Below are 13,809 nucleotides of genomic sequence, written 5' to 3'. Positions count from 1 at the left end.
CCCTACATGTACTCTCTCTCAAAATAAATAAACTTTAAAAAAAAAAAGAGGGACAATACTTTTAAAAAACGGGAGGGAAGGCGCCTGGGTGGCTCAGTCGGTTGAGCATGTGACTTGGTTTCAGCTCAGGTCATTATCTCGTAGTTTCATGAGTTCGAGCTCCACGTTGGTAGTTCAGAGCCCGCTTGGGACTCTCTCTCTCCCTCTCTCTCTGCCCACCCCCCATTCATGCTGTCTCTGTCTCTTTAAGAAATAAACTTAAAAAAAAAAAAAGAGAAAACAAAACCAATTACTTTTTCACTTAAGCAAACAAAAATATTTAATAACTGTACTATGCCTGAACTGCTCAAACAATTTAACTGCAATAAAACAGAAACTCTCTGAATGAATTAAAACCCAGTAAGAAAAGAAGCTAATCAAAAATGAGGAAAATGCATATTTATATACTATTCATACAACACTTAATTCACTTAGCTATGAAACCAAACTAATAACTGAAAAATATCCTAATATAATACTCGCAAATGCCCTTATGGTTTACCTAAGAAAGATCATGCCCATTCTAGATATTGTGGCTGGCGAGGCACAACTTAAATCATGAGTTTCGAACACAAAGTTAACATTTGGGCCGAACTGAATCCTTTCTCCACTGGGCATAGTGAGGAGTCGATTGTCATCCAGAACAGAATTCAGAGATTCTATCCATTCAGGGTCAATATCGCCGTCACATATTATCCATGAGCTGACATCTGTTTTCCAAACAAAAAAGAGGTAAAACACAAATACGTGCAGTGATGACAATTAAAAATAAGCAATAAAATAATTATCTTCTTCTTTAGAAGTAATGTCCAGGAAGTGTGATTTTATATTACTGCGCCAGAACACCAGGAGCACAAGTTGAACAAGCTGATATTTTCCACGTGAATCTGCACCACAAACGTCCTGGAGGCTGAACACCCACAGGAAGTCCTGGCTCAGGTGGCCAGAGACCTGGTTACGTACCGTGTGGTAACGTTCTACTCACCCACCAACACACAGAACTGGAATCTCGCTAAACACAAGATGGTGTGCAAGACTTGGGGATCACCCGCCCCGTGACCTTGGCACATATTGTCCACACCCTTGTCTTCCGCCACGTCCTAAGAATGTATGAGTGCTTGCTACGTCACATCTCTTGTAGAAAATACAGGAAGTCCATTTTTAGCATCCTACCTGAGAAATACAAGACTCGCCTGATTTCTTTGGTATATAAAAAGGTGACCTCAAAGGGGAGAAGCAGCGCTGTGTACAGAGGTCTTTTCAGAGACAAACCTTTTTTTTTTTATCCATCCTTCCTAAATTGAGAGCAGTTTCAACTTGAACTTGGACATTTGAAACCATCAAAGAAGAAACTATCACCAATGAAAGTGTGAAAAGTAAATACAGGCAATGTCTGGATTTGCCCCAGTGTGATATTATTAACTACAGTGAAAATGAAAAACCTCACTGAAATCTCTTCTAGTGTCACAGAGTTCTAAACGTTTCACTCATGGGCTTAGAAAAACAACTGTTAATTACAATCTAACAAAAACTGGAGAGTCTTCTCAGACCCTGGCCAAAAATTCTTTTAAAGATCAAGCCAGACATTTGAGACCAGGAAGTCTACAGTTTTACGACTTAAATTTTCAAAATTATTCAAAGCACTGTATTGAAATTAATGAGTGAAAAGTGTTCACATACACACACACAACCAATTTTAATCCCCAATAAAAATTTGTCATCTTGCTTATTTATGAGGCACTAAGTAATGCATCAACCCAGCAAAGATTTTATATTTTTTTTCAGTATATTAATGTAGTTGTGAATCACACGTCACCCAGACTACTCTGAGTTTCTATTCTAACGGAAGCTCCTATAGTGTGGAGATCAACATGACAGCACATGTTGGGTCCCTCTGAAATAAAATACCAAACAACATCGTTTACAAGGCCGTTTATGGTCACATGTAAGACTTGAGAGGGACAGCAGTAAAGACAATTCTATCATCCTCTAAAAATCACGAAGTAGAACAAGGAGTCACAGGACACGGACCAACCTTGAGGTTCCCGAACGACTTGGCGAGCGCTGTATGTCAAAACGCCGTCCGACCATTCCCGTGTGTCCATGTCAATGTGGCCTAACAGCTGACGTCTAGGCATGGCCTTGGGGTTCATGGTGTACTGTTTCACCACTCTGCCAGTTCTACAAAGTGCTGCCCTTAGCATCCTCCAAAGGGTTGACTTTCCAGCACCACTTGGACCAACAATGACCACTCCCATCCTCTGGCGTAACTGCTCATACAATTCTAAAGCCTTCTTGATCTAGTAGAAAGGAGACATGTTTGAATATGGCTAATAGAACATAATCATGCACAGTCCTGTTCTCACTCTCTAACAACTGTCCTATTCCAAACACATAAAATTAAGTCTTTGATTTCTTCAGTGTAAGATACAGCCTTAAATAAGAGTACACCTAAATAAATCTGAACACATTTGCAGGGTCATCTTTAAATCGAGTATTTCTTTAAAAGAAACAAGTATGCTTCCCAAGTCATTGGACAATACAATATGTTCATTATTTTCTTCACTCATTCATTCAAATATATTCATTATTTTATTCACTTGCTGATGCATTCATTTATGTCCTATATCTCTCAAAAAAAAAAAAAAAAGGGAGATAAAACCTGAGGGAAAAATGTTCATTTTGAACACACTTGCGCTACATACAAAAGCTACTAAAAAGAATTTCTCCTAAGAAATCATCAAAGTAGGGGCGCCTGGGTGGCGCAGTCGGTTAAGCGTCCGACTTCAGCCAGGTCACGATCTCGTGGTCCGTGGGTTCGAGCCCCGCGTCGGGCTCTGGGCTGATGGCTCAGAGCCTGGAGCCTATTTCCGATTCTGTGTCTCCCTCTCTCTGCCCCTCCCCCGTTCATGCTCTGTCTCTCTCTGTCCCAAAAATAAATAAATGTTGAAAAAAAAAAAAAAAAGAAATCATCAAAGTAAAACATCAGAAGTAATGTAATCAATTATCAAAAATATGCAAGATGGTCTTTTATATGCCAGGCTGGGGCACCTGGTGGGTGAGTCAGTTAAGCATCCAACTTCAGCTCATGTCATAATCTCACAGTTTGTGGGTTCGAGTCCCACGTCGGGCTCTGTGCTGACAGTTCAGAGCCTGGAGCCTGCTTCAAATTCTGTGTGTCCCACTCTCACTCTCTCTCTCTGCCCCTCCCCTGCTCATGCGCTCTCGCTCGCTCTCTCTCTCTCTCTCTCTCTCTCAACTGAATAAACATTAAAAAAAAAAAAATGTAGGGGTACTCGGGTGGCTCAGTCAGTTAAATGCCCAACTTCAGGTCAGGTCATGATCTCAAGGTTCGTGAGTTCGAACCCCATATCAGGCTCTGTGCTGACAGCTCGGAGCCTGGAGCCTGCTTCGGATTCTGTGTCTCCCTCTCTCTCTGCCCCTCCCCCACTCGCACTCAGTCTCTGTCTCTCAAAAATAAACAAACGTTAAAATAATGACTTATTATGTGCCAGGCTCTGTAACAGGCACTAGGAGTAAAATACTGAGTGAAAAGAGACATGGATTCCACCTTCCATGAACACTAATATCTGGTGGGGAAAATCAGTATTAGTCAAACATACAATTAAGCATTAATAAGTACACATAAAGAAGTGATGAAAATACTCAGCAAGGAAACCTAATGTGGACTCAAAGATCAGGGAAGGCTTCCCCGAGTTAGCAAGATTAAAATGGACAGATAAGGGGCGCCTGGGTGGCTCAGTCAGTTGAGCGTCCGACTTCAGCTCAGGTCACAATCCCACGGTCTGTGAGTTCAAGCCCCGCGTGAGGCTCTGTGCTGACAGCCTGGAGCCTGGAGCCCCGAGCCTGCTTTGGATTCTGTGTCTCCCTCTCTCTCTGACCCTCCCCTGTTCATGCTCTGTCTGTCTCTGTCTCAAAAATAAAGAAACATTAAAAAAAATTTTTAAAAACAATAAAACAAAACGGACAGATAAAAGATAAAGATTATTAATAAGGAAGTAGCCAAAAGAAAGGATCAACATATTATAAAATATTCTTGACAGGTACCTGATTTGGTATGATTTCATAATTGGCTTCCTCGAAGACATGCTGTAACGCAGACCTGAGCTCATCATATTCTACTTCTTTAAAGTCGATCCCAGGAAATACATCTCTAATCAGTGCATCAAACCGTGCGCAATCAGCAAATGTAAACTTTGACATTGTATTAAGCCTCAATGCTTGTACCACAATATGACTTTCATCAACTAGAGAAAAAGTTTCATTTTAAAATGGTTAGTTACTGACTTCAGAAAGTTTCAGGGACTGTAAAACAGTCGTTGAGAGCCGTGATACGCATTATTAGTTATGACATAGATGTGCAAGAACCTAGAAACAGTTAAAGCCACATGCTACCACGGAAACTGGCATGCTCACCTTACTTACTGTCTTGTCTGCTGAGAAATAAAGATCCCTAGGTACAGCTCGGGACTCTCTTCCGCAGAACTTGAGTCCCAGCATTGCCAGACTTTAATCAATAATAAAAATCACGATCACTTATATTTGTATAAAACTTTACCATTTGTATGTGATCCTTATAATAACTGCATCAAGTAAGGGGGTATTGCCATTTTTACTCTGATTTTATCTATGAGAATAACGAATCTCTAAGGGATCAAGCGATATACCTGCGAAGGCACAGCAGTATTAGAGCTGGGATTCACACCCAGACCAAGGCATTCCAGACTCAAGTGCCTCCAAATATACCAGAACTAACCCCCCCCCCCCAGAGATATTAAGTCCCGAGACTAACAACTAACAAACTGAGCAATAATTTTTAATCAGCCTTACTCAGAACTGTTTACAAATCCATCCCTTAAACAAACACAAATGCTAATATCATTGTTAGATTCTTATTTTTTCAAGGATAATAATTAGCTGCAGATTGATAACACATATCTATGAAGGCAAGAAACTATCTTTTAAAGTCTGATATTTCTCCAAAATTGCTTAATATTCCCATATTTAACTGTAGGCAAAGAGGCATGGCCATACTGGAGTTTAAGCACTGAACTCGTTAATAAGCCATTTTGATTACTACAGGTATGGTTTCAACATTTCTCAACAATCAGCAGAGACAGACAACAGAAAAACAGTAATTTAAGCAACTCACCAAATGACTATCTTCCCTGGCAAATGCCAACCCAATAATAAAGCTAAAGCAACTTTCTTTTCTAATATGTAGACTCTGATCATTTTAAGTCCAAATAGATAATTTCACATGGTCCCTTTTTCTATGTTGTCTTATTTTCAGTGTTTTAACTTAGTTTTACTGGCATCTGAAGAGCTGAATATTCAGCCTTTCATGAAAGCACACATCCATGGGTGAGGGGGAATAATTTATTTTATGTAAATGGGAAAAAAAGGTGGTAAAGTACAATAAAATATCATGAGTTCAAACTGATGCGAATAGATGATTTAATAAATACATAAATAGGGAAGAGACAAATCTTACAGAAGAGTTTCAAATAATATTTTCAAATACTCCTTGAGCTAAAGGATCAAGTTTAGTCCTTGCCACCCCACTCAGAAGGTGAGCCACACTCAGTAACCAGCTTCTAAAGAGCACGGGAGGGAAAGTGGGAAACAGTAACTGTACAGTTACTATCACACTGGAGAAACCTGGCAAATACCACCACAATACTCAATGAAGGTGAACATCACCAGTGATGTCATGTGGTCATTGTGTACCCACGGATAGGATGTGATGTGATGTGACAGGCCCTTCACTCTCTGCTCTTCCTTCCAAATGTGGACAACCAGGTCTACTCATGAGAAAAACATCACAAAAAAACCCAGACTGAGGAAGAGTCTACATGACATGTGACCAGTACTCTTAAAGAATGCGAGGGTCGTGGAAACAAAACACAAGGGGAAACGGCACAGGGCCAAGGAGACTAAGGAGACATGATGACTAAATGCACCCTAGATCTGATCCTCAAACACAAAGAGGACATTAATGATTAAACGGGTGAAATCCACATCAAGTCTGGACGTTAGTTAATATTAATACACGAGCCTCAGTTTCCAAGTATAGACAAATGTACCACAGTAAATAAGACAAAACAATGGGATGCTACCTTTGCAACTTCACTGTAAAATTATTTTAAGGCTAAAAGGGTTTTTTTTTTTGGTAATCTTAAGATTTTTTTAAAGGGCAATTTTGTTTGGTATACTATCTCTTTGAAAGAGAAAATCATCCCAGAGCCCCTGGTTGGCTCAGTTGGTTGAGCGTCCAACTCTTGGTTTCAGCTCAAGTTATGATCTCACATTTTGTGAGTTCGAGCCCCGTGTCGGGCTCTGTGCTGACAGCATGGAGCCTGCTTAGGATTCTCTCTCTCTCCCTCTCTCTCTCTCTGCCTCTTCCCTGCTCACACACACTCTCATTCTCAAATAATAAACTCGAAACAAGAAAAAAAAGAAAAAAAGAAAATCCCTATGTGTTTCTATGGTTTCTGTTCTCATTTTCAGACCAGTGAAATTCTCAGGCTCTGCTCCAGACCTACAGAATCAGGAAGCTGGGAGTAAGGGTCCAACACCAGTGTTTTAACAAGCTTCTAGGTGATTCTACCACACATCAAAGGCCGAGAAGTGGACTAGATGATTCTTCTATATATCACAACTATTTAGTATCTAATGCACACTTAAAAGTTAAGGACACTGGGTAAGAACTAGAGAAAACGTGAATGAAGTATGGACTTTGCTGAAAAAATAAACCTCTCAATATCGGTCCACTAGTTGCAATAAATGTAGCACACTAACGTAAGATGTTAACAACAGGAGAAACGGGGCCAGGTTTTCAAAACCATCTTTACCGTATTTATAGCTTTTCCGTAAATCTAAAACTATTCCAAATTAAAGTTTATTTTAAAAACTAAGATCGCATCTGAATCGCAGACCTTACCTTTGTGTTTCCCGCCGGCTCTCTGCAGCTGTCTAAGAAGGCCTCCGCTTCCTCGAAGAACCGTCTTCAAGGCTCTCAGACCCCAGTCGTAATGCTGCTGAGGTGTCAAAAGTTCCCTTAAAGAGACATGAAAATCACAAAGCAATGACAGCCAGAAATTACTTTTTCATTGTATTTGAAGAGGTAACCACTGACACATAGAAATGGGTACTGATACTCCATTAATCTATATAAAGGAGCCATCACAGAAAACGATCACTCCAGAAAAGTGCTGAAGACGGATGACTCCCAAGGGTCAGGACAACCGTGTCATGACCTGGCCAATCACCTTCACGAAGACACTAAATGACAAGTGCCTATCACCTTTACTCCTAAACTCTCTACTCCAGCCCTGTGGCCCTCGGTTTCTGGCACTCCAGTTGTCTCGTAAGTAACGTGAACAGAATGTTAGGATGCCCAGAGAAGCCAGAAGCCCACCGCTATTACTAGAAATACGACACGAGAAAAACTGGAGGACTCCCTCCAAAGGACAGGTTTTAAGGAGTCTGCTGATTTGTTCAATTAGCATCATTTAGCTGGAGCGCCCCAGTGAAGATATTTTTGCAGAAAGGAAGTCAGATCAAATTGATAGCATTGAAGGAACAAGTAGTTTTCAGTGAGATGTGTCCTTATTCAAACTAAAATCTTCCCTATTGACACCTTAAGTGCAATACAATCGCCAATATGAAAATCACTGACAAACGTGAAAAATGGTCATAATCAATCACTGGAACCAAAAATTATAAAAATATTTAACACAGGAAAACTCACCTGGATAGATTGAAGATAGCTACCAGTTTTCTGCCCAGGACTTTGGCCTCTTTGAAGCCCTCCGAATAGAGAATGACCTCAGCGATAAGCTCGTTGTCTGGGCGGGACATGGCAACCGGCCTGAAAAGCTGTTTAAGATTATCAGGCAGCTTCTGTCTTCCTCCGTAACCTTTTCCAGCAGGATTCATGGTGATAAAAATCCCAGAATTTGAATTGATTTCCACCTGAAATATTAATTTACAATATGGGCACCAAGTATCTGTAACTATAAATATAAAATACACCGCCAACAGATTTTTATTGTGCATACTTCGACACACAGATCTTAGAACTCGGCAAAAGGTAAACGCTAATGAGCTAAGGATCTCCCTGCTCGACATACAATAACCGCCTTAGGAACAGAGGCATTTACGGAGGCCCTTTATAATCAGTTCTGTGAGGCCGGAATTTCGGAGGTGGTGACTCGCTTGCCCATCTGCTCCTGTCTGTGTTTACCACAAGCCTCCTTGTATCGGGAGACAACACAACTCTGACCTAAAGTAAGTAACGGTTTCTGTCCTCCTGCAGCTTACGGTCTACGAGCAATCACGGTATGATCGAGGCTGTGGCAGGGCAGGGCAGGGCAGCGTATCATGAGAGCACCTAGCAGAAGCGTTTTCCACAGCACACTTAAAGCGAAATCAGAGTGTAGACAGTGAATGGGCAATTAGGTAGAAACACCTGGAGTAAGAAAATCTGGCTATAAGGGAGACAAAAGAGGAAGAGCAATGGATGGACAGGTAAGTGAGGGGAAGGTCTGCTTGTGTGTTCATTACATCAAACATTATAGTATTATTACACGACATACATTATTAAAGAGGACAAGATGCAGTGGTGTGAAAGGCCAGTGACGAGCGGGCAGAGGAGGGAGGGCTAAGTCCTCAATACAGAGGACACAGGGACACGGCCCCAGCAAGTGGGCGGGTTAGTGTGGACCGGGAACAAGGACAACCCTTTCTTTGTAAGAGGAGGAGAGGAGAAAACACACTCAGTGCGGAAGAAAGTCAGCTGTGACGGCACAAAGGCAGAAACGTAATAGTTTCTCGTTTCCTCATGAAGAGTTTAAGCAACACGTGAGTAAGCTGTTACTAAATGAGAACCGCAATTCCTTCCTTGCCCTGCCCTGAGAAACCTGTGCTGTGAAGACACTTATGTGGCTCAGCGGGTAACTTCACAGCTAACTTCCAGTGTTGTCAGCGCTACACTTCCGTACACAGATGCTCACGCTCTCCTGACAGGAGTGTGGATCTCCTCCGGGGAAAAGCGAGGAACAGAAAAACAGCTAAGTGCTTACTGTTCTAAGACGCATACAGAATAGTAATTAAAGGGGCACCTGGGTGGCTCAGTCGGTTAAGCGTCCGACTTCGGCTCAAGTCATGATCTCGTGGTTCATGGGTTCGAGCCTGCATCGGGCTCTGTGCTGACAGCTCAGAACCCGCAACCTGCTTCAGATTCTGTGTCTCCCTCCCTCCCTCTCTGCCCCTCTCCCACTCGTGCTCTCTATCAAAAATAAATGAACATTTAAAAAAATCTTTAAAAAAAAAAAAGACTAGTGATTAAAAACACGCGCTTCCAAATTAGACCCGAGTTCAATTCGCAGCCCCACTGCTTACTCCCGACTCACCAAGCTCTGCTCCCCCATCCATAAAGAAGAAAAGCACAACAGTACCCGTGTGGAAGGGTCACCAGCATGAAGTGACAGCATCCACAGGAGCACCGGGGTGCCAGCCCGGGGTGCCAGCCCAGTAAACGCTGGCAGCATTCCCACAGACACGCAGCACTCGAAGTCTGAAGGTGAACGGTGAGGCGCGACCAAAGTAGGGTGCGGAACCTCGGGTGGTTCGTGGGCAGAAAGGTTTAACAGACAAGTCAGAAGCAGGGATGCCAGGAGAGGTAAAGACAGAGCGTTTGCCTGAGTGTGAGCAGCGCGCAGTCTCAAAGAACACTTCAACTCTTTCAATTCCCGACACGTGCCGTACCTCCTGGCCGAGCAGCTCGCACACGGCTCTGTGGTTCTTCAGGGCATCCTGGATGGTCTGGATTTGCATGGACACTGCCGACAGCACAGACTCCTCCAGTCTGTTGAACTCATCAAAGCAACCCCAGGCCCCACACTTCACCAAACCGACAAAAATCCGTCCCATTGACTTCACATCGATGCCCTAAAAAATTGCAACAAGAATCACGTCCGTTAAAAACTAATGAAGACCTCTGAAAATAACCGAATACTTGGTCACTCAGTGAGCAGGTCATCGTTTCACCATCTCTCTCTCTCTTCTCCGCACAGGTTCAATAGCTACACTTTCCGGGGGGGTTTCAAAGAATAAACAAAGGAACTCAGGTACAAGTGTTCTGCGAAGGACACAGAACTAAATAGATACAGGATTCTTAGCTATTCTTTATGTTAAAATAGAAACCCTACACAAAATGTTCTAAAACCAGTAATTTCAAAATTAGTTTACTTTTTTCTCTTTTCTGTTCACTCTTTTCCTTCCTATAATAAGCATTTCTGCACCCTCAAATCTTCATTCTGTATTTAAAGTTATTTGCAATCGTTCTCTCTGGAAAAGTTCGGAGTCTGTATTATCTGCAGCCTCTCTCCATGTTGCTTTTCAAACAAAACAAATTCTGTTTTCAAGCTACCCAAAAGCAAAGTGATCTCAAGATAGAGTATTTCATACGTAAGGACATGAAAACTAACCCAGACTCATAACTAACACACTACTATCTAGTTTGCGAATGATTTGCTCTACCTCATCACAATTAAAAACTAAGACTTGTCTCCCGAGAAGTCCGCCCAGGGCCTTCACCGACTCGGTCTTCCCCGTGCCCGCCGGCCCGTACGGGTTCCCGCCCAGGCCCATCTTCATGGCCTGCGTCAGCGTCAGGTAGCACTTGTCCGTCAGCGGCGTGTAGACCAGCTTGGGAGCATTGCCCTACACGAGGGAGAGGGAAAGGGTGAACGCTCACGCTGTACTCAACGTCCCACACGTGTCCTTGTGGCACTAGCTAAAAAGCTGTTAACAGAGAAAAATACCCGAAATACTTTTTTAGGGAAAGAAACTTTTTAAAAGCGCACAACGGTAAAAACTAAACTTAATTAATCTCAGGCATGTGGTTTATGCCTTCCTCAATTAATATACAGTTAGGTTTTCCAAACGTTCTCTCCGGTTCTTGATAATGGTACAGACATACTGCCAAGGTGAAAAAATCCAAAACTATATGATACGATAATCATCCTATTTTGTATTTTAAAATTCGTGTAAATTATTTCCCTGAATCTTATGATCTTTTTAAGTCAGAACAACTTTGGAACTCCAACGTTATTATTTTGAAAAATGCCTCGTGAAATTACTAATTTTATCTCATCAAAGAGGTCTCAAAATTTCTCCTAAGTCTTCGGGAAAATAGAACCAATCCCAGTTGCTCTTTATAGGGCTTTTCTTCAACGGAGGTAGACACAGACATGGTCTCCTAATACATTCCCTTCTTGAAGGAGCCAGCTGGCAACTCTCCTGACATGCACTTATTAACCCAACCGTCACATATATTCCGAAGACTGACTCGGGATGGGACATGCAGAGAGGATGCAGCGGGGTGTTTTGAGAACAGGTTCCATGAGCTAGGTTGTCTGTCTGTTTGGAAATTCTTCTATGGCACAGACTGAAAACACTCGGCAAGTGAGACGGCGCTAACCACGGCCTCGCGTGGGGCCCGGCCGGGCTCCTTTCGTGGGATGGGTCTTCCACCCTTCCCAGATTGAAGGGAGAGCCCGGCTTCTGTCGCAATGCAGTACAACCCTGCCACTATTTTAGATTTTCTGCCGATATTTCTCCAACATAACGTCTTCTTAGTTATGATGAAACAGAAAAAAACAGTCACAGACAAATATATCCTTCAAAGTTAGGACTCAAATAAAATTCTTCCATACAACAGCAAATTTCCGTTAAAATAAATAATTTTTAATTGAAAAAATGAAACACTTTTGCCACGAGTCATACCTGGTACTCATAAGTGTACTGAAGTTCACAATCCACCATTTGAATATAACAAGTATGATCACTTTTCATATAAAATCTGACTTGTTTTTTCCAGGCCCAGTCTTCAGTTGTATGAACCTGAACTTGGTTTAAATGCTTTACCACATCAATGTTATGAATGATATCAAGAATCAGGGCTTTAAGTTTAAGCTCCAGAATGCCAGACTCTGTATGCAAAGTAAAATGTGTGGAGAAAATGTTAGCCTGAGATTTCTGTATTCAGTACGTACATACACAGAGCTTCAAAATGAATCTAAATGTTAATTTCATGATACAAATGAATGACACAATAATGTAACAAATTAAACCGATGTCAAATCCACCAGTCAGAAATAAGAATTCCCCTGCGAAGAATAGGACATCAAATTCAGTGAGAGTGGGCTGCGGTCCCTTACACCAGAAGCAAGCACACCCCATCCGGCTTTTCCCTGTGAACACAAGTATAAGACACGGACAATGGGCACTCGGCTGCTACTTCAGAGTCTGAAAAGCAAAGAGTATCAGGCCAACTGGGGAAGATCAGAATTAGACGTGTCACCAAACCAGTGGCGGATTTACCCTTTTCTTTTGATCTCTCTGGTCTCCCCAGGCCTGGGCCAACGCAGCCAGAAACCTGGACTGGCGCAGTCAGGCAGACTCCCGGGGAGGGCCCGGGGCTCAGGCGTGAGGAGCAGACAAGGAATCTGTTGGGGGCTACAGCACTGGCCCCGGAGACCGAGGGGCTAAAACCCTGAGGGAAGGGAACCTTCCTCTGAAATCACAGAACCTGGGATCCCTGGAGACTAGGACAAACCCCACGTGCTCTCCTCCTCTCTCTTCTGCCACCAACTGCCCCAGGACACAGACACAGTCACAGAAAGTGAGCAGGTCAGGGCACAGGAAACCCCAGCTTTCTGGCCAGGAGAACAGAAAAGGAGCCCAAGAAAACCACCAAGTACTATGAAGAGCATGGAGATGGAGGGCTGGGAAAATGACCCTGGAAACTTGTTTAGGATTGCTGGGCTCACCCCCAAGCAACGCAGATGGCACCCTAACCATCAAAGCAGGCACTCTGAGAACTGGCCGCTAGATGGCGCACACGTGAAGCCCATCTCAACAGTGCTGCAAAGACTTCATTTTTGAAGTACAGTTGACTTATGGTGTTGTGACCGATTCAGGAGCACAGCATAGTGATCTGACATCTTACACATGACTCAGAGACTCTGGAAAGAGAACTGGCATCAGAACCACAAACCACAGAAGGCTGGCTGGCACGTGGGGCCCGAACCCAACATCTACTGCTAACAGAAAATATCAACACTGTCTCAAGGACTGACAAGACCCAGACGCTCATAACACAATGTTGAAAACGTCCAGGGTATCATCCCACATCATTCAACATGCAAAGAATAGGAGCGCCTGGGGGGCTCACTCGGTTGTCTCCAACTTTGGTTCAGGTCATAATCTCATGGTTCATGGGCTCGAGCCCCGCGTTGGGCTCCGTGCTGACAGCTCAGAGCCTGGAGCCTGCGTTGGAATCTGTGTCTCCCTCTCTTTCTGTCCCTTCCCTACTCAATCTCTGTCTCTCTCTGTCTCAAAAATAAACATAAAAAAAGTTAAAAAAAAAAAAAAAAAACATGCAAAGAACCAAAACAATCCTAATTCACTTACGACAGCAGAGATGAAATAAAAACATTCTCCAATGAAGGAAAATCTGTAGGAAAGAAATCACAGCCCGCAATCCTGCTCTAAAAGAAATGCTGAAGGATGTCCTTCAAAGAGAAGGAAAACGGTACCCGAAGGAAGCTTGCAGCATGAGGACGGAGGCAGAGCGAGAGAAGCGGTGTGCACCCAGTTAAGTACAACAGACTGTGCTTCCGGTCCTTAAAGATACACTCCATGTTTACAGGCAACAATGTAACTCCGAGGTTTCAGAGT

At 42.9% G+C, this 13,809-nt stretch overlaps 1 protein-coding gene across 3 annotated transcripts in view; it reads right to left on the bottom strand.

Annotated features, from left to right (window-relative positions):
* Positions 1–13,809, bottom strand: part of DYNC2H1 (dynein cytoplasmic 2 heavy chain 1) — a 341,058-nt gene that overhangs the window by 269,995 nt on the left and 57,254 nt on the right. For all 3 annotated transcript variants that reach the window (XM_030333927.1, XM_030333929.1, XM_030333928.1), the window contains exons 32-39: positions 11,854–12,059; positions 10,606–10,788; positions 9,832–10,014; positions 7,814–8,037; positions 7,004–7,119; positions 4,108–4,307; positions 2,075–2,339; positions 542–749 (exon numbers count right to left, since the gene is read on the bottom strand). In XM_030333927.1, coding sequence (XP_030189787.1) covers positions 542–749; positions 2,075–2,339; positions 4,108–4,307; positions 7,004–7,119; positions 7,814–8,037; positions 9,832–10,014; positions 10,606–10,788; positions 11,854–12,059 — 1,585 coding nt within the window. The remainder of the gene's footprint in view (positions 1–541; positions 750–2,074; positions 2,340–4,107; positions 4,308–7,003; positions 7,120–7,813; positions 8,038–9,831; positions 10,015–10,605; positions 10,789–11,853; positions 12,060–13,809) is intronic.

This window comes from Lynx canadensis, chromosome D1 (assembly GCF_007474595.2).
Source record: "Lynx canadensis isolate LIC74 chromosome D1, mLynCan4.pri.v2, whole genome shotgun sequence".
Taxonomy (NCBI): domain Eukaryota; kingdom Metazoa; phylum Chordata; class Mammalia; order Carnivora; family Felidae; genus Lynx; species Lynx canadensis.
This window is presented reverse-complemented; position numbering and strand designations above follow the sequence as displayed.